Here is a 25,065-nt window from a genome sequence, read left to right on the forward strand (position 1 = left end):
GCTAGGGCTCCGGCAGGTCTCCAGCAGGCAGAGTGCCCATTGGAGACAGGGGTCTCCCTGGGGAGCCGGACTGGGGGTCCCTGTGGGCCACAAATGGCCCGCGGGCCAGGGTTTGAGCAGCCCTGTATTAGGCTATTACAGTGGTACTCAAACTTTTCTGGCCAGTGGCTCCATTAACCTCCATAGCTGTTGGCCATAACTCCCCATCATGTTCCTGAGGGCTGGAAGTGACATCATTAAACAGGAAGTAGCCAGAAATATTAACTATAATATATTAAATATAATATTATAACTTTATAATATTAAATATTAAATATATATTAACATTAATTATATTAATCATATTAATTATGCAGATCTTAAAAATATATTATTAATACACAGCAATATACATGCTTTATAAATTATCACTGCTGAACACTGTTGGAGACAGGATGCTGGAGTAGGTAGATTTTGTCTGGTCCATGAAGACTCATTTTTTTTAACTTTGTAAGCATACTAATAGAATTGTTTTATCAAATGAACTTTGTGAACATCCAGTCTGACCAACATTACACACACACACACGCACACACACCCCTGTGGACCCCAATCCAACTAGTCATTTCTCCCATTCTCCTTAGATAGAATTGAACCTTTTATTAATTTAATGAAATTAAATTTTTCCAGCAGCTGGTGGGGAAAACAAAAATAGGCCATGAAAATATATCAGAGCTGATAAGGGTTTGGTTAGGAAGCTGATTTGTCTCCTATACTAGGAGATGCACAACTCAAGCCTATGCATGTCTACTCAGAAGTAAGTTCCATTAGAGTCAATGGGGCTTACTCCCAGGAAAGTGTGGATAGGATTGGGCTGGCAATCACCATCAATGGCTGATAAGTATTCCCTTCAAATAGCAAGATTCATCACTTTAAAAATACAGCCTTTCCTCTTCAGTCAAACAAGAAGATTAATAAATTGCGTACTTTAAAAACAGTACCCTTTTTCTGCTCCTGGCCAAGTAAAGTGTGTGCTTGTCACTCCTCTCCCCCTTTGCCAACTGCATGGAAGCAACTTTAAGAGTCCTGATGACTGACAAAATAGGAAGCATTTTATTTGGGGAGGGGGAGGAAAGTGGGAAGGTTTGGAGATCAAAAGGGGGGAGTGGAAGGGGGAGGGGTTGAAAAGAGAGATTTCACTTTGATGAGAAGTGATCCCAGGCTGGGAACTAGGAACCAACCAGACAAGGATCATCTAGGGTTAAGGACTGCAAGCTGAGCAAGCTTTGGAAACAACATGCAGTGAACACAGAAGGTGGCAGCCTCAGAGTGGAGGGAGAAGAGGGTGGGGCAGCAGCAGCCACTCTTGAAGTCCCTCTTGGAGCAACTCCCGTTTCTTCTGCTTTAAAAAAAGTGCAGACAAGGGGCTCGTATTCTGCCCAGGGGTGTGACTGTATCGCTGGGAGAGGACATCCCACACCTCCCCTTTGAGTTCCTGGCACCTCCCTAAAGAGCCGTGTGTCACAGTTTGAATGGGCTATACTGCTGTTTCAATAAATCAATGGACTGTTTTTGAGCAAAGTAAGTCCTCAGTATTGTAGAACCAATAAATCCATCATACCAACATCAACAGGTTTACTTTGAAGTCACTTATCATAGCTTACTTAGAAATAAGCATGTGTGGGCTCAGCCTGTAAGAGAGTTATGTCTCATCATGGCCTCTATTGTCTGGGAATGCCCTTTTCAATGATACCTCTGATATACCAAATCAAGGCAGCTGGGGTACAAACCAGCCTGAAGTTTAATCATGTGACCATCATGCCTTTTAGAGATATTTGTGGCCCCCTGGAAAGAAACTGCCATATTGCCCAAGCCTGTATATAAATAAACCACAGCTTCAGCAGAAGCTATCAAAAAGTTTTCAAATGCTATCCAAAACATGGCACGTTCTCTCTGGTGCTAGCCCCAGGATTCTCTCTACCATGGAGGTATCCAAATTAGCAAGAAGGTATTATGAACAAGGATTCTGAGATAACACAATGCAAAACATTAGCAAAGGTACCTAAATGATCAACTGTGCACAGCAGTTGAATGTGGCAGTTCTCTGCTTTGCTGAGACATGCATCCATTTCAAGCTGATGTGTCTAAGCAATTGAGAAAGACATGAGAGAATTGCAATCTCTTTCAAGTGACACTTGAAACAGGGACACTTTACTATGGAAATAAATGACATTTGAGTGTGGGGGTTGGGGGGCAGGCTTGTAAGTTATTTTGTGAGCTTTTATAGCCTTGTTTGCAAGGCTACTTTTAACACTGAAAACAGGTTTTAATACGGAGAAATATGCTGCTGTTTCAAACAACCTTTTTTTGGACTAGACATTTTAGCAATAAATCTCTCTCAACTGCCCAAAGTGGGAGAATGAACTTTTAGCAATCATTTGTTTAGTGGGGATCTACTTTCATGAGGCTTTAGGGAATCTTTGAATCCTAAACATGGTCCAAAATGAAGACTCTATAAATAAATAAATACAAATTGATGGAGCTTTTGGACTCTGCTATGCTCCCAGAACATGCGCTTATGTCAGCAAACTCTCATCTTTGTTAATGACACTTCCCAGTACTAGCTTGTATTAAATCATGATTTAAACACTTTAAAATATGATGCAGATGGGAACGAGAGTGATTTGAACACTATGTGAACTACACTGCCAGTAAGGCGATGCACTTACCGCATGAGTATAACAGTTAGCAGCATGCTCATAGCACGTAGGTTTATAACGGCTGTTTGCTGGAGCTGGATGGTTCATGAATCTGTTGAGACAAATTAGAACATATAGTTAATGCATTTGGGATACTTACAAGGATATAAAGAAACATTTATCTATTGTGTTTGAAAGAATATTCTATATAATAACATTAACAAAGGACTACACAACTAAATTGAAAAGTGTACTTAAGTAGCAACTTGGTAGACCATTCTAACTCAGTTAAGGGAAAACTAGACAAGCACAAAAAAAAATTCTGTTGACCCTTTAAATTTCTTTTTCAAAAACAGCAGGGGTGGGCAGGTACAAAATGGGCACAAACCACAACAGTAGGCAAGGAAGCTTTCATGTTTAAACCCCACCACTTTCAAACATCTCCCCTGGGCACCATTTACAGTAAAATAAAAAGTTTTTATGGGCTTTCAACAGCAGCTTTTCTTTTTGCCTTCTATAAGGAGTGGGGAAGGATGTGCACTATCCAGCTAGAAACACAATAAGATCTAAGTGCTGAAGTCCCCCTGTCATGGTGTTGTGCTATTAAGTGTATGCACTCATGCCCTCAAAGGTATGCAGCTATTTGTGAAAAAAAAATTAAATAAAGGGTCAAAAGCATGCATTTGTGAGCATGTCTAGTATGACACATTAACTTAATGTTAACTTAAAAGGTAAAATGTCCCCCATGTTAATAGTAAAATTCCTAAGTAACAACATAGAGTACGATTTTTCCTTCGACATTTTTCTGGGGAAGAAATGCTCAGCAATAGCACTGAGATTAATCTGTGCTTTTGACCTAACCCAAGTTTTACTATGAAAGGTGGGGCAAATGCATTTGTATGGAAGAACTTTCTTCTACATTCTCTCATTTCCATAGTATAAGACAGGGGTGACCAAAGTTTTTGGCAGGAGGGCCACATCGTCTCTCTGACACTGTGTCAGGGGCCGGGGAAAAAAAAGAATTAATTTACATTTCAAATCTGAATAAATTTACATACGATTACATAAATGAATATGTTAAAGATGAACTTATATGAATGAATGAAGGTCTTGCAATAGCTCAAGGCCTATAAAAGGCCTTGCACAAAGCAAGGCTGGCCTTTCCTTTTCTGCCGCTACTGCATCACAGATGTGAAACAGCAAGCAGTGGAGGCAGCTCTCATCCCACAGCTCACGTGAGAGGTCAAACAGTTGCCCTCACGCTGAGAGCAGTTGCATCGGGCCAGTGTGGGCTCCAACAAATCACTGGAGGACCAGAGGCTCACTGGAGACTGGGAGCTCCCTGAGGGCCGCACTGAGAGGCCTCGAGGGCTGCAAGTGGCCCCAGGGCTGGGGTTTGGGTACCCCTGATATAAGACAACAGCAATATTAAATCATACAATTAAAGCAAGTTAGAAAATAGGACTTCACCATAAAAACTAAGTTGTAGTCATTCTATACATTGGAACAAACATATCTGTAGTTATGATGGGGTACCAAAAAACCCCACAGAAAAATTCATACATTCTTCAGTATACTGTCACCAGCTTATTCCTTGTATATAATCTAATCAACTCACATGGCAGTTTACAAAGTGCTGGGTCCCTGCTGACAATCTAGATTTTTTAGCAGAGAAAGCAAAGAGAGGCAAGGGAAGAACATTATCAAATACAGTTTCTTCAGTTTAGTTTCTATAGAAGATGAAGACTAAAACGTTCAGTCAGTCAAAAGCTCAAAGAGAAAAGCTCCAATGCAAATGTGTGATTGGAAAGAAAAAGATGATGCTAGAGCCCTTAGATGTCCTAAGAGAGAAATCCAGGTATAAAGGGATAATAAGGGAGAATGGATGGAATTGTTTAAGGTACTAGGAGACTTTCAGAGTTCAACAGTGATGGTGACAAGCACAGATATCTTCAGAGTAAATACAGAGACAATGCCCAACATTAAGAAGCACAATAATTCTCTACATTAGAGTCATAACATCACTTTGATGAGTTTGGCATTATAACCCAGAAGCCATACAAAAGAGCCAAACTGTGCCTCATCCAGAGAAAAACTGATCATCAGTCTGAGTTCAGTGATGGACCACTGGATGGACTGGGCCAAGGCAAAAAAGTTAAAGTTAAATCCGGAAAACACAGAGGTATTGTTGGTCAGGACACCTGTGACTCTGGTTATAGATTCCCAGTTTGTTCTGGCTAGGGTTGCACTCCCCTTGAAGAACCAGGTTCACTGTTTGGAGGAGCTTCTGGATTCAGCCTTACTCCTAGATGCCCATGTGTCAGTCACGGCTAAGAATACCTTTGCCCAGCTGAGACTGGGGTGCGGTGTCCTTTTCTGGGTTAGTCAGACCACATTATGGTAATCCATGCACTGACGATATCAAGACTGGACTACAGTCACGTGCTCTATGTGGGGTTGTCCTTGAAAACAACCTGAAAATATCAGTTAGTGAGGAACTTTGCTGAACGTGCTTTAAACAGCACCAGGCAAGCAACATCACCGGTTGGCAGTATGTTTCTGAGAGCAATTTAAGGTTCTGTTATTATTTTTAAAGCTATATATGATTGAGGACCAAAATACATGAAGGATAGCTGCCCCCTAGACATAGTGGCTGAAGTTAGCTGATGAGGTCCTTCTGTAAGTCCCACCACTATCAGAGGTATGCTTGGCTGGAATGAGTTGGGGGGGGGGGCCCTTTACATGGTGACATCCATTCCAAAGAACATCCTGCTTCTAAAAGATTAGTTTAGTCCAGTGGTTCCCAAACACTGAGCTGTGGAAACCAGCCAGGGGAGCCGCAGAATCTTTGCAAAAAACCTGCCACCCTATACCATGTATAGAATCCCTATACCTAATGGGGAGCTCTGGACAATAGCCCAGTAGGTAAAGAGATCTGCCAGTCAAGTTCAGGAACCACTAGATTAGCCTCTTCATGCTTCATTGTTTGTTCAAAAGGGTTGCTGTTATTTTTTGCCAGGCGTATGGAGTTTATTCCCCTCCCCCATTCTTACATTATTGTTTTGGTCTAGGTTTGAAGAAGGTTTGGCTGTTCTGAGGGTTTCTTATTATTCCATTACTATTCCATTACAGTATTGTTTTAATTGTGTACTGGCTTTTATTTTTGGAATGTAAATCACTATGGGCCCCTTTCTTGGAGATGGAAAAGGCAGTATTTTTAAAATAAATAGATTTCATTTGGATTTAAGCACACCTAATCTGTTCTGGTTCAGGGCTTAAATACAAACACCTGGGTCACTGTGACAAGCAATACATTAAGGCTTTGGAAACACAGGGCTAAGTAGAAAAATCCAGGAAACAAACATAAAAAAACAGATTAATAAAGTCAAAGAGTACAGGCACAGCTATGGAAACATAAGGAAAACAAACAAATGCATATGCAAGTCAACTAAGTATTCTTCAGCAAGCCAATGACAACTTGCATGAAGGATGTAGACTCAACTGTAGAAGGCCATGTTTTAGGATCCCTGGATCTACATAGGGAGGAAGCAGCTGTCCTCAATCTGCAGTTCAAAGCCACATCACTTTTGCAAGAAGAATCTCTCACCTACCAAGACTCAACATGAGCATTACCAGCATGGAGAGACGTCCCAAGCAGAGCAAGGAACCTGTCTTGCTTAAAGGACTCCAAACTTTATGAGGAATTGAATGACAGTGGTTCCATCCAGTTAAAGGTGGTTTTGTTTATTTGGCTTTTGAAATATTCATTTATCACTTAGACACTTGGAACTGCAACAGAAGGCATCTATCTCCGGACCAGATCAGACGGAAAGCTCTTCAACCTCTCCAGACTGAGAGCAAAATCCAAAGTCCAGCTGAAATGTCTGCGTGACTTCCTCTTTGCTGACGATGCAGCTGTCACTACCCACTCTGCCAAAGATCTCCAGCAGCTCATGGATCGTTTTAGCAAGGCCTGCCAAGATTTTGGACTGACAATCAGCCTGAAGAAAACACAGGTCATGGTTCAGGATGTGGACTCACCTCCCTGCATTACAATCTCTGAGCATGAACTGGAGGTTGTCCATGACTTTGTGTACCTTGGCTCAACGATCTCCGACACTCTTTCTCTCGATACCGAGCTAAACAAGCGCATCGGTAAAGCAGCTACCACGTTTTCCAGACTCACAAAGAGAGTCTGGTCCAACAAGAAGCTGACGGAACATACCAAGATCCAGGTCTACAGAGCTTGCGTCCTGAGTACACTTCTGTACTGCAGCGAGTCATGGACTCTTCGCTCACAACAGGAGAGGAAACTGAGCGCTTTCCACATGCGCTGCCTCCGACGCATCCTCGGCATCACCTGGCAGGACAAAGTTCCAAACAACACAGTCCTGGAACGTGCTGGAATCCCTAGCATGTATTCACTGCTGAAACAGAGACGCCTGCGTTGGCTTGGTCATGTCGTGAGAATGGATGATGGCCGGATCCCAAAGGATCTCCTCTATGGAGAACTCGTGCAAGGAAAGCGCCCTACAGGTAGACCACAGCTGCGATACAAGGACATCTGCAGGAGGGATCTGAAGGCCTTAGGGATGGACCTCAACAAGTGGGAAACCCTGGCCTCTGAGCGGCCCGCTTGGAGGCAGGCTGTGCAGCATGGCCTTTCCCAGTTTGAAGAGACACTTTGCCAACAGTCTGAGGCTAAGAGGCAAAGAAGGAAGGCCCATAGCCAGGGAGACAGACCAGGGACAGACTGCACTTGCTCCTGGTGTGGAAGGGATTGTCACTCCCGGATTGGCCTTTTCAGCCACACTAGAAGCTGTGCCAGAACCACCTTTCAGAGCGCGATACCATAGTCTTTCGAGACTGAAGGTTGCCAATACATACCTTAGACACTTCATTTTCTAATATGCAAGACAAATGAAATTCCTACAAAAATCTATAATCCAACATGGGAATAGAAATGAGATTTCAAGACAGTAGTACCCTTAGGTGTACACTTCCAACCAGGTATAATTATCAGAACTATCATGTTCTGGCTTAGCCCTGTAAATAAATGAGACTACAGAGTCAGAACACAATTATTTACATTCTGACATCAAATGGAAGTACATAAATGGAGAGAAATAGAAATCTATGGCATGTCACTGAACTGAGAAAGACAGCCAATTTGAGCCTTGATCAGGGAAGACATCTCAATTTCTGTTTAGGAATTGATTCCTTTACATACAGTATGAGCGTGATACCCATGCTTCGCTAAGGTATTTAACTACTTTTCATCCATTTTGACTCCAGTAAATGTTCCTTTGATTGCAATAAACAATTGAAATTTAGCACAACTACCCCATGTCAGGCAACACCCTGTAATTATTGAAAGTCATGGTTCTATTGAATGACATGACCAACACCACACTCATGTTCAGTTTGAACATTATAATACTTCAGTGGTATTGTGATGTCCATCTTGGGGGCGGAATCAAGGGGTGCGTCGTCTACTGTGCGGTCCAGGCCCGCCCAGTCTCTCCCTGGCCAGCGCAAAGAACGGGGAATTGCAAAAAGGAGTTTGTTGATCTTTTTTACTTTAGTTGCAGTTTTTACATTAATCTGAGGGGACCTTTTTCATCACAGGGACCCCTGGGGCATCCCCCATACAGTGTCAGTTAAGGTCCATAACAATCCCTGAAAAGGGGTCAGTTACCTCACAGGTCCCCTCTCCAGTAATCCTCACCACGAGTTGTGCCGGGTACATTGTACTCCCCACTGGAAGGCAGGTACGTCAGGGCCGTCCCCTTGGAAAGGGAGGGGTCGGGATTGCGTTCTCATCCCCTCCTCAATCCCCCAGGTAGTTTCTGGACTAGAGACCTCAAGGTTCCTTGCCCGGCCAGATGGGGAATAGTCCTCCCTCCAGGTAAGTGGGGTCAGACTAGATGGGTTCCTAGGGCCTCGTCCCATTGGGGCTCTCCCATAGCCCTGGGGAGTGTGTCCCCTCTTTGGGCTGTAGTCCCTGACCTCGGCCGGCCTGTGGCTTCGGCCGGCCTGTGTCTGCCTCCAAACAGCAAGGGATCTGGCCTGTCTCCTTTCTCTTGCCTTATTGTATCTCCTCCCTCCTAGAGCTCAGGAAGGTGCTTCCTCCCCCTTTGGCTGCCTGTTCTCCTCTTATCCTCCTGGGCAGCCCTTCCAGCCCCGCCTCTTCCTGGACCCATCTGGACCTGAGATCTCGGGTCTCTCTACTGCAGGCCATGCCCGACCTGTTAAAAGGGGTAGCTGCACCTGGGCTGCTATGTTTCTTAGGAGGCTCCTGCCCTGCCCAATGGGTGAGTAGGCTGCCAGTAAGGATAGCCCAGCAGCTTTACTCTCTCTGGCTGACTCCTTATCCTCCCAGGGCATTCCCCTGGGGGTTTCCTTGGGTTGGGCTCCCCCTCCTTCAGCTCGCCTTCCCTGCTGTGGATCACTGCCCAGGGTAAGTCGCTGGGTGACAGGTATATAAGATATTTTTGTTTAATAAATTGTTATTTTTGTATTTTGAATTGGTTTTGTACTATAATAGTATAGTACAGTGGTTCTCAAACTTCCCGGGAGATTTACTCCCGGGCTAAGTCTTTGCGGGGGTGGAAGCAGCAAAGCAATCCCCAGGATCGCGCCCCTGCGGGGGGGGGGGGTATTTTTCAACAAACCATATGTGCTCCCAGGGTCCAGGGGGTGTGGGGAACCCCGTGGAGCACTTGCAGGGCTCTCCGCGGCTTTTAAACAATGAAAGTTCCAAGCGCAATGAAACCGGAAATTCCACTTCCGGTTTCATCGTGCTTGGAACGTTCACTGTTTAAAAGCCGCGGAGAGCCCTGCAAGCGCTCTGCGGGGCTCCCCACACCCCCTGGACCCTGGGAGCACATATGGTTTGCTGAAAAATAGCCCCCCCCCCCCCCCCGCAGGGGCGCGATCCTGGGGATCGCTTTGCTGCTTTCCACCTGCCCCTTAAAGGGAACGGGGCATCTTTACACAAGCTGGTGGGTCGCAACCCACCAATTTGAGAACTAGTGGTATGTAGAAACATTTCAAAAACACATCTGCCTAATTCTTTAAAATTTAGGCAGACCTGTCCTTTAAATGTAAGTTTCCACACTAATGTAGGAGTAAGCCCTACTGACTATAATGGGACTTCTGCGTAAACATGCATAGGATTGGGCTCCTATATCAGTCACATTCACAAGCCTCAAAAGGGGAGCAAGGTTAAGCAAAAACAACTCCAGACACAGTTACTAAATGTTTCAATGCAGATTCTGAAGATCAACTCTGTACGATTTTGTTTCCATTAGTGAGTCCCACAAATTTCTTTAAGTCATGCACATCTCATTTCATTAGAATTATTTATTGCTCTTTGTCCTGCAACAAAAATCTTGTACTTGTACATATTTAGTAAGTAGTTAGTTATACTGTGATCAATGGGCCTTACTCTCCAGTAAGTGTTTACAGCATTACAGCCTGAAAGTTTGTTGCTTTCTTTTTTAAAAAAAAAAAGTATGCTAGAAGAATCGCTTTCAACCTTTTCTGGACCAAACTCTACTGCAAACCGCTATACAGGATCTAGATGATGATGATTATTAAGAATATTTCTAAAGGTATAACCTAATTATCCATGAATTTTTCAGCCAGTTTTATCTCAATGCAATGAGAAGGGACCTTTAAATTAAAGGAAAAATGTCCTTTACTTAGGGATTTAAAATAGCCTGCTTACCATTGCAATGCAGTAGAACAGCAGCAGGCAGACAATCAACCAATCTCTCTACAGGTGCTTAGAAAGTCTTCACTCCAAGGCAAGTGACTGCTCCCTTCCCGCTGGAGCATGTGAGAGAATGCAAAGATGCAAAATGGAGGTGATAATCACTAGGGAGAAGGGAGGGGGTCTCTTGGAACATAAGAACAGTCCCACTGGATCAGGCCATAGGCCCATCTAGTCCAGCTTCCTGTATCTCACAGCAGCCCACCAAATGCCCCAGGGAGTACACTAGATAACAAGAGACCTCATCCTAATGCCCTCCCTTGCATCTGGCATTCTGACATAGCCCATTTCTAAAATCAGGAGGTTGCACATACACATCATGGCTTGTACCCCATAATGGATTTTTTCTCCAGAAACTTGTCCAATCTCCTTTTAAAGGCATCCAGGCCAGATGCTGTCACCCATCCTGTGGCAAGGAGTTCCACAGACCAACCACATGCTGAGTAAAGAAATATTTTCTTTTGTCTGTTCTAACTCTCCCAACACTCAATTTTAGTGGATGTCCCCTGGTTCTGCTGTTATATGAGTGTAAAGAGCATCTCTCTATCCACTCTGTCCATCCCCTGCATAATTTTGTATGTCTCAATCATGTCCCCCCTCAGGTGTCTCTTTTCTAGGCTGAAGAGGCCAAAACGCCGTAGCCTTTCCTCATAAGGAAGGTGCCCCAGCCCAGCAATCATCTTAGTCGCTCTCTTTTGCCCCGTTTCCATTTCCACTACGTCTTTTTTGAGATGCAGCGACCTGAACTGGACACAATACTCCAGGTGCGACCTTACCATCGATTTGTACAACGGCATTATAATATTAGCTGTTTTGTTCTCAATACCTTTTCTAATGATCCCAAGCATAGAACTGGCCTTCTTTACTGCCACTGCACACTGGGTGGACACTTTCATCGACCTGTCCACCACCACCCCAAGATCTCTCTCATGATCTGTCACAGACAGCTCAGAACCCATTAGCCTATATGTGAAGTTTTGATTTTTTGCCCCAATGTGCATGACTTTACACTTACTGACATTGAAGCGCATCTGCCATTTTGCTGCCCATTCTGCCAGTCTGGAGAGAGCCTTCTGGAGCACCTCACAATCTCTTCTGGTCTTCAGCACTCGGAAAAGTTTGGTGTCATCTGCAAACTTAGCCACCTCACTGCTCAACCCTGTCTCCAGGTCATTTATGAAGAGGTTGAAAAGCACCAGTCCCAGGACAGATCCTTGGGGCACACCGCTTTTCACTTCTCTCCATTGTGAAAATTGCCCATTGACACCCACTCTCTGTTTCCTGGTCTCCAGCCAGGTCTCAATCCAGGAGAGGACTTGCCCTCTAATTCCCTGACTGTGGAGTTTTTTTAGTAGCCTTTGTGAGGGACCGTGTTGAACGCCTTCTGAAAGTCCAGACATATTATGTCTGCAGGTTCTCCCGCATCCACATGCCTGTTGAGCTTTTCAAAGAATTCTAAAAGGTTCGTGAGGCAAGACTTACCCTTACAGAAGCCATGCTGATTCTCCCTCAGCAAGGCCTGTTCGTCTATGTGTTTTGAGATTCTATCTTTGATGGGGCATTCCACCATCTTACGCGGTATAGATGTTAGGCTGACTGGCCTATAGTTTCCCAGGTCCCCCCTCTTTCCCTTTTTAAAGATCGGTGTGACATTTGCTATCCTCCAATCCTCTGGCACTGTGGCCGTTTTGAGGGACAAGTTGCATATTTTAGTCAAGAGATCTGCAACTTCATTCTTCAATTCCTTAATAACTCTTGGGTGGATGCCATCAGGGCCCGGTGACTTATTGATCTTTAATTTATCAATGAGGTCTGAAACATCTTCTCTTTTAACCTCCATCTGACTTAATTCCTCGGTCAGGAGGGGCCGTTCGGGCAGCGGTATCTGCCCGAGGTCTTCTGCCGTGAAGACAGATGCAAAGAACTCATTTAATTTCTCTGCCATCTCTAAGTCTCCTTTTATCTCCCCTTTCCCTCCCTCACCATCCAGAGGGCCAACCGCTTCTCTGGCGGGTTTCCTGCTTCTAACATATTTGAAGAGGCTTTTATTATTCCCCTTAATGTTGCTGGCCATGCGTTCCTCATAGTCTCTCTTGGCCTCCCATAGCACCTTCTTACATTTCTTTTGCCACAGTTTATGTTCCTTTTTATTCTCCTCATTAGGGCAAGACTTCCATTTACAGAAGGAAGCTTCCTTGCCCTTTACAGCCTCTCTAACTTGGCTCATTAGCCATGTGGGCACCGTCTTGGATTTAGTGGAGCCCTTCTTTCTTTGTGGTATACACCTCTGCTAGGCCTCTATTACTGTTGTTTTAAGCAGCCTCCATGCACTCTGGAGAGATTGGACTCTTTTTACCTTCCCTTTCAACCTCCTTCTAACCAGCCTCCTCATTTGAGGGAAGTCCGCCCGTCGGAAGTCAAGGGTTTTTGTTAGAGATTTGCCCGGTATTCTTCCCCCAATGTGCATGTCAAAACAGATCGCAGCATGATCACTGTTCCCCACCGGCTCAGTAACATTGATATCTCTAACCAGGTCCTGAGTACCACACAATATTAAATCCAGAGTCACCTGTCCTCTGGTGGGCTCCATGACAAGCTACTCTAAGGCACAGTCATTTAGCATGTCAAGGAATCCGGTTTCCTTTTCTTGACTAGAACACAAATTGATCCAGTCAATATGAGGATAATTGAAGTCCCCCATGATTACAACCCTGTCCCTCCTTGGCCTGATCTATTTCCTCATTTCAAGGTCCCCTTCCGATTTCTGGTCTGGAGAACGATAGTACGCCCCCAGTATTACATCGCTCCTCAGGCCTGGTAATTTAACCCACAGGGATTCTACGGTGGAGTCAGACCCATCTTCAATCTCTACTTTGCTGGATTCTATCCCTTCCTTAACATAAACGGCCACCCCACCTCCAACACACCCCTCCCTGTCCCTCCTGTAGAGTTTATAGCCCGGGATTGCGGTATCCCACTGATTCTCCGCATTCCACCAGGTTTCCGTTATGCCTGCTATGTCAATGTTTTCCCTTGTCACCAGACATTCCAGTTCTCCCATCTTTGCTCGGAGACTTCAGGCATTCGCATAAAAGCATTTGTACATGGAATGCCCCAGGATGGGCTGCTTATTAGCTCCTTTGTCTCCACATCCTCTCACTGTGCCAAACCGTCTATCACATCCCATCACACTAACATTCCCAATTTCTTCTCCTACTCTGCCTTTGCCTTGTTGTTCTCTAACTTCCCCATCCTCGTCCCATAGGGATGAGGAGTCCTGAACCGGATGCCCCTTGGCTCCTGTCGACCTTCCCCCAAGGATCAGTTTAAAAGCTGCTCTGCCACCTTTTTAATGTTATGCGCCAACAGTCTGGTTCCATTCTGGTTCAAGTGAAACCCGTCCCTCTTGTACAGGCCCTGCTTGTCCCAAAATGTTCCCCAGTGCCTAACGAATCTAAACCCCTCCTCCCTACACCACCGTCTCATCCATGCATTGAGACCCCTGATCTCCGCCTGCCTAGCTGGCCCTGCGCGTGGAACAGGTAGCACTTCAGAGAACGCTACCTTTGAGGTCCTGGCTTTCAGCTTCCTACCTAATAGCCTAAATTTGGCCTCCAGGACCTCCCGGTTACACTTGCTCACGTCGTTGGTGCCGACATGCACCACAACCGCTACCTCCTCCCCAGCACTGTCTACCAGCCTGTCTAGACGAGAAGTGATGTCCACAACCTTCGCACCAGGCAGGCAAGTCGCCATGCGGTCCTCACATCCATCACAAACCCCCTCTCTGTTTCTAATAATCAAATCCCCCACTACAAGACAACCCCAACCCCCCTCCCGCCAAGGAGTATCCTGAGTGCATTTGGATACGGGCCAGTCCCCTGGAGAAGGGGTCCCCCCTAGGGGATTGTTTCCCTCCTCTCCAGGATGATATCCTCCAGCCCCGAGACTTCCCACCCAGGCAGCTGAGGAGCTGCACGCCTGAGGTTGGGATGAAGCCTGATCGTTCCCGGAAGTCTCCCCACGGTCCTTCTCTTGCTTCAGAGTGAAGCTTTTCTAAGTGCCTGGAGAAAGACTGATTGATTGCCTGCCTACTACTGCTCTCCCACGTTACAATGGTAAGTGCGGCTGCTTTTAAACCACTGAGCAAAAGGACATTGTTTTTTAACATGGATTTCGTTTAACACAATTTTTTGCATCTGTGAGGTTCTGGGAATAGAACCCTCACAGAGACCCAACCTGTATACCACTTTTCAACAGTAGTAGTTCACAAAGTGGCTTTCATAGTAAAATAAATCAATAAATGGTTTCCTGTTCCCAAAGGGCTCACAACCTAGAAATACAGAACTCACACCAGCAGCAGCCACTGAAAAAAGATACCATGCTGGGGTAAAGAGGAACAGTTGCTCTCTCACTGCTAAATGAAAGAGATGCTACTTTGAAAAATGCCTCTTTGCCCATTTATCAAGTTTTACCCACAAACTTTTTAAATAAGATGTTGGGGCATACATTTTAAAAGACAGGTCTGCCTATATATGTCTGATTTGATCCTTTTGCCTTTTCAATGACTTGGCAACACTCTGTTCATTTACTGTGCTCTTTCACAAACAACACCCTATTTTTGAGTAGGAAGATGCATTTATTATCTGTACATACATCCCCCTGTATCAGTGAGGGATATGTGCCCCCCCTGCAGATACCAAAACCGTGAATAAAAGGCAACATTCTATTTACTGTGGTACCAAGAATTCCCATCCTTTCCTTTGCAGCCTTTTATAGAACACTAAAAGAGGTATGCGAGAAGCAGTCAGATGGAACCCTGGAGGAGGGAGACAGCCAGAATGCTAAAAGGAAGCTTCATGTTAGCTTTCCCTTAGTCTTCCTCCTCTAGCATTTGGGTTGCCTACTTGTAACGTTCCTCTTCTAAAATTCTGTAGATGGAGAAACATGAGCACTGGGCATCACAGTAAAGGAACACAAATGGATACTGGGTATGAGGAGGCGTGGAGAGCTGTAGATAACTGAAACAGCTGATAAGGGACCTGTGGAATATGGGGGGGAGAGAACACCTGTATTTTTGGAAGACATCACAGAATGGGTGAAAACAGTAAGATAACAAATACCAAACTTAACCCATAACTAGAGGTGTTTGTTTCCAGTGAGTAAGATAGGATTACAGTCAAAGTATTACTGAACACAATGGGCTTATTTTGAAGTAAAGTAAATAACACCGTTTTCAAACACCTCCATCCATAAAACATATTTTGCTTTTAATTTTGGTTAGCAGGATTTAGTTTCTTTAAATTTCTCTCATAGTTCCATATAATTTGAGGGTCTTTCTTAGATTTATGGTCCAAACACAGCGTACATTATCTATGTCTGCTCATTGCAAACTGTGTTCTAAATACAAATCTTGGTAGAATCAGCAGAGCTTCCTTGACTTTTAAATGCCAAATCTGAATTAGTTTTTTTTTTTTCCCCTTCACCACTCTTCAATATTTATTCAATGAGTGTTCAGAACTTTGAGAAGATCTGCCTCTTTAAAATCACACATAAAGCAAAAGGGGAAGGGGGAGCAAATTTAAGAGCAAAAGGGATGCATGACTGAAGAGTTCAAAACCCTGTTCCCACCCACCTGCCTTCCCACAATAAATCCTCCACTCAGTGCCCAATCCTATCCAACTTTCTAGCACTGGTGCAGCTGCAATGCAGGCCCGAGGCAAGGGAACAAACATTCCCTAACTTGTGGAGGCCTCCATAACAACCCCCCCACCACCACCACCACAGGATGCAGCACACTCCCTATTGGTACAGCTACAGCAGGGCTGGAAAGTTGGATAGGATTTGGCTCTCAGCTGAGAGACAGTGCAAGCATGTAAGCTGCTGGATGGGGAAGAGTTTAGATGCCTCACCTGACCACCCCTTTGTTCTTAAAACCTCTTGCCATTCCTACTTTATACATGATTGGAACATAGCCTTAAAGAGATGGACCTGCTCCAATCCTGTACACAGACAGAGCATTGATTTTTCATACACATGAATTAGCAAAATTTAGCAAGAAATAGCAGGACATAAATACATTTTTTTAAATTTTAAAGGACATAAATACACTTTTTTAAATTTTAAAGGACATAAATACATTTTTTTAAATTTTAAAGGACAGAAAAATGGGAGCTCTGTGTCATTTCTCTAGGCAAGGCGTTTCTAGCTTGCTTATTATCTGTTTTCACTTCTTTTGACCTTAGAGCAAAAACCACAGCCAGGTTGCAAAGCCATCAGCCTCAACATACAATAAACATTCCTCATACTTTAATTTGGCTCTGAACACCTACGCTTGATAAAGAATGCAAGAATTCCAAAGCCTGGACATTTTAAAAATAGATATCTTCTATCGGATGAAGTAACATTTCTGTCTACTGTCTGGTGAACAAGGCCACAAACAGAGCTTGAATGCTTTAAGAGTCTGGTCATCTGGGTGCCAAGAAACTGGGGGCTGGTGTCATTAAAGCATAATAAATGGTATTCATCTGGACTGTGTATAATTAGATATGAACTTTTAAAGGCAAGTAGCTTTGCTGACAAAGTCTAGGTTGCTATGCTTTGTTCCTAGTTTCCCCAACAATCAAACTTCAAAGAGTAGGGTAATTCAAAATCATCTGATTGATAAGAAAGGTAACACATCTATCCCCAAAAGCAACTCTTTTTAGACACAGAAGTGAACTAACAGACCACAGAGTGTAGTATATGATAAACAACATTTACCTGAAACCATTTTTGAGTAGCAGCCTCACCAGGCCCCCAAATTAAGACATTTTCCATTTCCCTTCACTTCTGTATTTAGATACAATTCTCCATGAAACCAAACTACACAAGAATACACTATTTTACCTTTCAGTCCATTATACGGGTGCTGCAAGATAAAGTTTTTGACGACAAACCTGAAGTTTTTGCTACGGGGATCTAGTATGCCTATGCTGACTGAATTGCCATCCTAACATTGCAATTTCGAATCAAATATTTTGCAAAATGCAGTTAGAAGCTCTCTCACTACAGATTCTAATTAACTGCAAACCAACACACACATACCCCTGACTTTTACATGATCATCTCCAATGGCACAAATTTCTAGCTAAAACTATTTTTCTTTCTTTTTTTCCCCTTAAACTAATGTTCAAGTTCTGCTGTGTATTCTAATTAAACTTGTCTTGAGCTGCAATCCTATATCTATTTACATAGGAGTAAGTCACACTGAACTCAGTGTGACTTACGAGAAAACAAGTATCAGTTTGCACTGTTAGTAATTAAACCTTAGAATTACAAGCAGAACAGATCTCAGAGTGCAAAATTTAGTTCCAATATATCTTGCTGCACTGCAAGATAATTGATCAAGTGTTTTAAAACCTTCCTAAAAGGAATGGTTAGAGACTGGAAAAACAGTATTGCTATGATTTGGACTCTAAGCCAAATATCTAAAAAAAACTGACTTCTCTTTGATTATCAAAGAATCTCACTATTCTATAAGTTAGCAGGTGCTACCAATGGGTAGAGCCCAATTTCATAGCAGAATACTGTTTATATTAGTTTAGTTTTAAAATGCTGTGGCTGAACTGTCAAAACAGTGGTATTGGTAAAGACAAAAAATCTCAGACTACATCACAGCTGATGGCACCCAAAACACCCTTACTTTCTGCAAGACTGATAGATTTGATATTGGCTCTGAGAATCTGGGTGCTGGAATGTATGAACTTAGGAAAGTTTTCTCCCCTGGCTAAAACATCAACCAATGCTTCACCATGTCTGATGTGGAAAACAGGCAAGCCTATCAATGTGTGGTGGACCCTGTACAGAACAGGTCCAAACATGCTTCTCATTAAACAATTTTTGCCTTCAGTCACATTCCAGTTACTTCTAAGCAGCAGTAACAAACATGTGGAGCAACATCTCAGACATGCTGTTTCTGAACTAACAATCTATGGTCAGAACTAACCCATTTGATGCAGGAGTCTATTTCCGATTACTAAACTGCTTTTATGTTCTTCCCCTGCTCCCGTATCCAAGTCTACATTGTACTCAAAGTACTCATTGTACTCAAAGTAAACAGACAAACCCTGTCTCACTGTAGATACAGTCACTTAGAGGGGAAAACAGACAGAAAAAGCAACAGAGGTACATGAAAGAAAAGTTTAGTTCAACCATGATGAATATGATAAACACCGGATACATGAACTTTCACCCACTTTTAGAAGACGGAAAAACCTCATCTTCCACCATGAGGTATTTCCTTTCACAAAGCAAAACCTGCATAATCACGTCTTCTCTCAACAGCCAGCAGATGCCTACCTTCTTTCCTTAGCAGCTGAGGAAGAAAACAGTCATTGTCATTGCTACCTGAGGAGAGAGTATGTCATTTTTAAGAGCTTCTCCAACAACAGTTGTGTGCAATACCAGATGCCCACATTCTCTGTAAATCCAACATCACCTCAAATGTCTTTGAACACAATTGGGGTAAAAGTGAGGTAGAAAAGGGCACAGGAAAAAAAGGGAGAATCCAAGGATGCAGAGAGAACCAGAGCACTTTTCCAGTGGCACACATCTTATATTTAGCAGAGGGATAGTTCCCTCTTCACCCCAGCAGTGTCTTTTCTAGTGGCTGTTTTCTGGTGTTCTTTTGCATCTTTTTTAGATCCTAATAAGTCCTTGTGGCACAGGGAACTATTTATTTGCTAATTTTATTTTCTCTGTAAACTGCTTTGTGAATTTTTTTGCTGAAAAGCAGTATATAAATATTCTTAACAACAATAACAAGAATTTCAGATGCATTCATAGACAACTTGGGCCAGTAGTATATGCTTTCCTCAGCTCAGTTTCCAGGAAGAAAAGTAATAAGGAAGGTGCAAACAACTCAGATTGTTGAGAAGCAGAGAAAATGCGTAAATGGTAGGCTCAGAAACTGCACTTGCAAGAAGAGTTATTTTATGTATTCCAAAGGGACCAGCTTGGAGCTACTCCACTATGATATGTGAAAACAGAGATTCCTTGGATACAACACTGTTGTCCCAAAGGGCTGACTTCTATCTCGCACTGCTCACATCCTACATCACATGCATAGCACAGTGTGGGAATACTCCCACACACTGTACTTGTGTATTTTCCTGGGGAATGCAATTACATTTATAGCTACTTGCACAAACCAATGGAATTGCCATCATGTATTCCTGTATAGTGGAAACATGCACAATTCCTCCAGTGTAACTGAATTAAGGGAATACAGCAAGTTCACATCAAATCAATGGGTGGGTAGAGGGTGTAACAGGAATAAATAACAGGAGCAACATTTTAGATTGAGAATTCTTCCAGACAGAGACGGCTGTTTTAATGGTTTGAAAAGAATAATACACATGATAAGCTTCATGTTGTTATCTACATCATTAACAACACCCTGCACCTTCTGAACTACTATAAGCTCTTCAACTGGGAAAATGTAGTTGGAGAGGCTACTATTCACATTGTTGAACAGCTCCTAAAAAAGGTGTACATCTTTTATACAAGACTGGAAAATCATGATCATATTGCACATCTCCCTTGCTCTCTCTCCAATGTTTCTTGAAGTGACCATTCTGCTTGTACCACATCCATTTTCAACTACTTCAGGGATTCTTAACTATTCCCCTTGGGGTTATGGGAACCAAATAATGGGGGTATGGCACTGATCTCTGAACATTTTTTTAAATGGTTGTTAGATTAACTATCACCATTATCAATATTGATTGAGGCATTCCAATCCATTCCATTCGGTTCCAACTATCCATATGTAAAGTAAAACCAAGCTACTGACACCTTCTGAATTCATGCCGACACCAAATAAGACTGGTGATGATGATTTTGACAGTCTGGCAAAGGAGACTTAAATGGGGGACTTATTGGGCAATCCACTGGAAGTGTGCAGTCATAAAAAGCTTAAGAGCCCCTGTACTACTTCTTTAGCCAACCGATCTCATGGAAAGACAATGTGCATTTCTATAGATGGAGATCATCTCACTCTTCTTCTGTGAAGAAAAACTCTGGAAATCTCCCATAGGAGCAGACAAATATCTTCATCCTTCACCAGCTTCTAAGTGACCCAAAGAAGCTGGTGTTGTAGTTGCACACACAAGGAAACACACTTTTACATTAGAACAATGAAGTAAAATTATTTAGAATTGCCACCCTATGTGCCACACACTGAGACCACTGTACTCTGCTTTAATTAATGTGGCATGATTACCGTGATTCAAGTTTTCAAAAACTTGAATCTAACCCCCTCTCTCCCATACACATACACACACAAACATTTCATCCATAGACAGAAGTCACTCCATGACAGTTTATTACCTCACTTATCACAAATACCACATAGGCTGTTAAAAAGAGATAAACCAATTCCAGTTAAGCAATCTCTGTACTCTGTGCCTGCTGGTTCTCCAAGCCACAAATCACTATGGCAGAAGAAAAATCCCCAAAGCATGCGTTAAAAGTACAGAGGAGGAGGATCTACCTCCTTACAACAATTCAACACCAGTAAATGCAACAAATATGAATGGGATGGTTGGGCTAAAAAGGTTGGGAAAGGTTTTCTCTAATCTGCATTAGGCTGCAATCCTATCCACTTTCCTGTGAGTAAATCTCATTGGACACAATGGAACTTACTTCTGAGCAGACATGCATAGGAGTGGGCTGTTGATGTGCTGAAATTCTTGTGACATTCACAATAGGGATCTGCTGGGAATCGGAAGGGGAGGGTGGAGAGGTCACCAGGGTGAGACCACCGGGGTGAATTCACCAGGTCCCTGCACGGGAGCACGATCCCCCACTACTCTCTCTGAGTCCCAAGTCTTTGCACGTCTACTCATAAGTAAGCCCCATTCTAGTCAACGGGGCTCACTCCCATTAGAGTGCGGAGAGGACTGCAGCCTCCCTGAGCCCGCGGCGCCGCTCACCTCCTGAATCTCTCCTGGAGCCGCCGCATGGGGGTCCAGTCCGCCCGCCTGCTCCAGAGCCGGGCGAGCTGGGGGTCGGCACGGTGGGCTTCGGGCGGCTCCTGAAGCGGCGAGGGCCGGAGTCCGGGCCCTCATTGGCTTGCCAGCCACGAGCGGGGGCAGCGGGGTGGCGAGGCGAGGCGAAGCCAGGCCTGGGGGTGGGGGCTGCGCGCGCGCGCGCGCTCGCTCCCGCGCGCTCGCTCGCAGCCGCCCCCACGCTGCCCGCCCGCCCTGGGAGGCAGGAGAGTCAAACGGGGTAGCGCGGTGCTGAGGCTCCCGCTTTAACCGGCGCCGCCGCCAGCTCTCCGCCCCCGAGCGCGCGTCAGGCGAGGCCGAGGCCGGGCAGGCTCCTCCTCCTCCTTCACCAGTTGGGCGGCGGGCTCGCGCCCTGCGAGCAGAGCGGGTCCACCCAGGCGGCTGCCGTCCTCGCCGCGCTCCCTTGGGAGCGAGCCCCGTAGACGAGAGCGGGGCTCGCTTCTGAGCAGACACGCAGAGCAGGGGCTCTCCAGCCGCCCCCGCACTGGCCGCCGTGGGGGGGGGGCGTCTGGCCTGAGGTGCCTCCCCCTCCCCGCACTTTGGTTTCCGTTGAGTTTTCGAAAATTCAAACCCCGCCCGAGGCGGGTGACGAGGGTGGGCGCGCGCTCCCCTTCCCTCACGAGCGCGCCCCGTGCCAGAGCCCGGTCCAGAGTGCGCTGCTGCTCCTGCAGCCCTTGGAACACGGGGGGGGGGGGGGATGCGCTCCCTGGCGCGCGCTGCGTGTGGAGATGCGCTCTGTGGAGATGCACCGTCTGACATGAATTGGGTGTCAGTCAGTTTCACTGAATGTCTGTAGAACTGTGAGAGAAGGAGAAAAACTCACTCCCCACATCGTGCATTTAAGCCTCAGTCATGTTTCCCCTTAGCTGCCTTCCCCCCCCCCCCAAAATGCTTCAGCCCAGCCATTTTCAACCACTGTTCTGTGGCACGCTGGTGTGCCGCAGATGGTTTGGGGAGAGTCATTTATTAGTATGGCCGTTGGGGAATTTGAGCCCCCCCCCCCCCGCCAGCAGCATGGTGTGCCTTGTCAGTGGTCAAAACACTGATGGTGTGCCTTGGCAATTCTAGCACCTCATCAGTGTGCCATGAGATGAAAAAGGCTGAAAACCACTGCTTTAGCCTTTCCTCACAAGGAAGGTTCTCAAGCCATCTGACAATTTTGGGTGCCCTCTTTTGCATCTTGTCCAGCAAAAGAATCCAGAATATCCTTCTTGAGGTGCGTCAACAAGAATTGGACATAGATTGTTCCAAATGTAGCCACCCCACAGATTTGTACAGGGGCAATGTAATAGTAGTTTTATTGTCTGTCTCTTTTCTAATGACCCTGGGCAAATCTGAAGCAAATCTGGGCAAATCTGAAGATCTGCAAGCTGGGTCACTGTTTGCACATCCACCAAGTAAGTCCACCTCGGCTTGCAAGCCTTGGAGGTGGCAGAGCAGCCTTGCTTAGGTTGACCAGCTACAAAGGGACAGACAAAGTGCCTCTACCTTTAACCATGGTTTGGAAGAAGGAATTTTGGTAGGTGCAGCTGAACATGGAAGGATTTAAAAAGCTGCACCTGCCAGAATTCCCTCTTTAACCATAGTTGAAGGTAGAGACACTCTGTCCCCCTTTGTATCTGGACCCCTACCTATGCAGGCTTGCTGGGAAGCAAGTCCCACTGTATTCAGGCAGGCTAGCCACCTGCAACTTGGAACTGATGGGCTAACTTCTAAGGCTTAAGGCTATAATGCATAAGGCTGTGCTGCTGGTCTCCTTCAACAAATGTGCAGGTCCAAAGTAGTCTGGTGGCATCTGAAAGACTATTATTTATAAATCAGAGGCAACAGGCAATGCCCTGGAATGGAGGGAACTTTCTAGTTGTGCGGTGAGGACTCTAAAGCAGTGTTTCTCAACCAGGTGTACTTGTACCTCTGGTGGTACTTGAGGTGATATCTGCTGGTACTCGCAAGAGGATCCCCAGATTCCAACCACCTCCCACTTCCTGGTAGGGAGACCAGCAGCAGTAAGAGGCTTGGCTCAGCGGGCATAGGTCCAAGATGCACTTTTCATGTGCTGGAAAAAGACTTCCCATCTGCCCTGAGCCTCTTACTGGTGTTTGTCTTGTTGTGTCTGGTCTCGCAATCCAGAAGTAGCTGATTATGGGCAGAATCCAAACCCACTTTCCAGCACTGACATAAGGGCAATGCACTCCTAGGTAAGGAAACAAACATTCCCTTACTTTCAGGAGTCCTCCATGAGTGCCCCCAACTGCAGGATGCAGCACATGTCCCACTGACACTGCAATGCCAGTGCTGGAAAGTGGGTTAGGATTTGGGCCTATGACATCATTGCCTTTTACTTCTGGTGGTACTCATCATGTAAAGTGTTAGGGGGACAAACATGGAGAAACACTGTTCTAAATCACTCTTCCCCGTACCAGGGAATTGTGTGGTCCTATCCTTGTCTTTTTGGTATTTGGTGACAGATGTTTTAATTTTCCCTGAACCTTTAACATCCAGGTTTTAGGTTTTATGTATATTATACAGTAATTCTCAAGGGTTTTCTTTTTTTCCTTTTTAATCTAACTGCAAGTCTTTTCTGTTGCTCCTGTTTTATGTGGCTGATTGTTATTGTACAGTGTCTGTTAACATTGCGCTTCAATGTCAGTAAGTGTAAAGTCATGCACATTGGGGCAAAAAATCAAAACTTTAGATATAGGCTGATGGGTTCTGAGCTGACTGTGACAGATCAGGAGAGAGATCTTGGGGTGGTGGTGGACAGGTCGATGAAAGTGTCGACCCAATGTGCGGCGGCAGTGAAGAAGGCCAATTCTATGCTTGGGATCATTAGGAAGGGTACTGAGAACAAAACGGCTAGTATTATAATGCCGTTGTACAAATCTATGGTAAGGCCACACCTGGAGTATTGTGTCCAGTTCTGGTCGCCGCATCTCAAAAAAGACATAGTGGAAATGGAAAAGGTGCAAAAGAGAGCGACTAAGATGATTACGGGGCTGGGGCACCTTCCTTATGAGGAAAGGCTACGGCGTTTGGGCCTCTTCAGCCTAGAAAAGAGACGCTTGAGGGGGGACATGATTGAGACATACAAAATTATGCAGGGGATGGACAGAGTGGATAGGGAGATGCTCTTTACACTCTCACATAATACCAGAACCAGGGGACATCCACTAAAATTGAGTGTTGGGCGGGTTAGGACAGACAAAAGAAAATATTTCTTTACTCAGCGCGTGGTCGGTCTGTGGAACTCCTTGCCACAGGATGTGGTGCTGGCGTCTAGCCTAGACGCCTTTAAAAGGGGATTGGATGAGTTTCTGGAGGAAAAATCCATTATGGGGTACAAGCCATGATGTGTATGCGCAACCTCCTGATTTTAGGAATGGTTAAGTCAGAATGCCAGATGTAGGGGAGGGCACCAGGATGAGGTCTCTTGTTATCTGGTGTGCTCCCTGGGGCATTTGGTGGGCCGCTGTGAGATACAGGAAGCTGGACTAGATGGGCCTATGGCCTGATCCAGTGGGGCTGTTCTTATGTTCTTATGTAACAGTGTGGAAAATGC

The 25,065-nt window shown here is 44.9% G+C and overlaps 1 protein-coding gene across 1 annotated transcript in view; it reads right to left on the bottom strand.

Annotated features, from left to right (window-relative positions):
• The window catches only part of MMD (monocyte to macrophage differentiation associated), a 43,630-nt gene extending 21,909 nt beyond the window's left edge, over positions 1–21,721 (bottom strand). The window contains exons 1-2 of the mRNA XM_066617939.1: positions 21,432–21,721; positions 2,709–2,790 (exon numbers count right to left, since the gene is read on the bottom strand). Of these exons, the coding sequence (XP_066474036.1) occupies positions 2,709–2,790; positions 21,432–21,460 (111 nt within the window). The 5' untranslated portion in view covers positions 21,461–21,721. The remainder of the gene's footprint in view (positions 1–2,708; positions 2,791–21,431) is intronic.
• Between the last annotated feature and the right edge of the window lie 3,344 nt (positions 21,722–25,065).

Source organism: Tiliqua scincoides, chromosome 2 (genome assembly GCF_035046505.1).
Source record: "Tiliqua scincoides isolate rTilSci1 chromosome 2, rTilSci1.hap2, whole genome shotgun sequence".
Lineage (NCBI taxonomy): Eukaryota > Metazoa > Chordata > Lepidosauria > Squamata > Scincidae > Tiliqua > Tiliqua scincoides.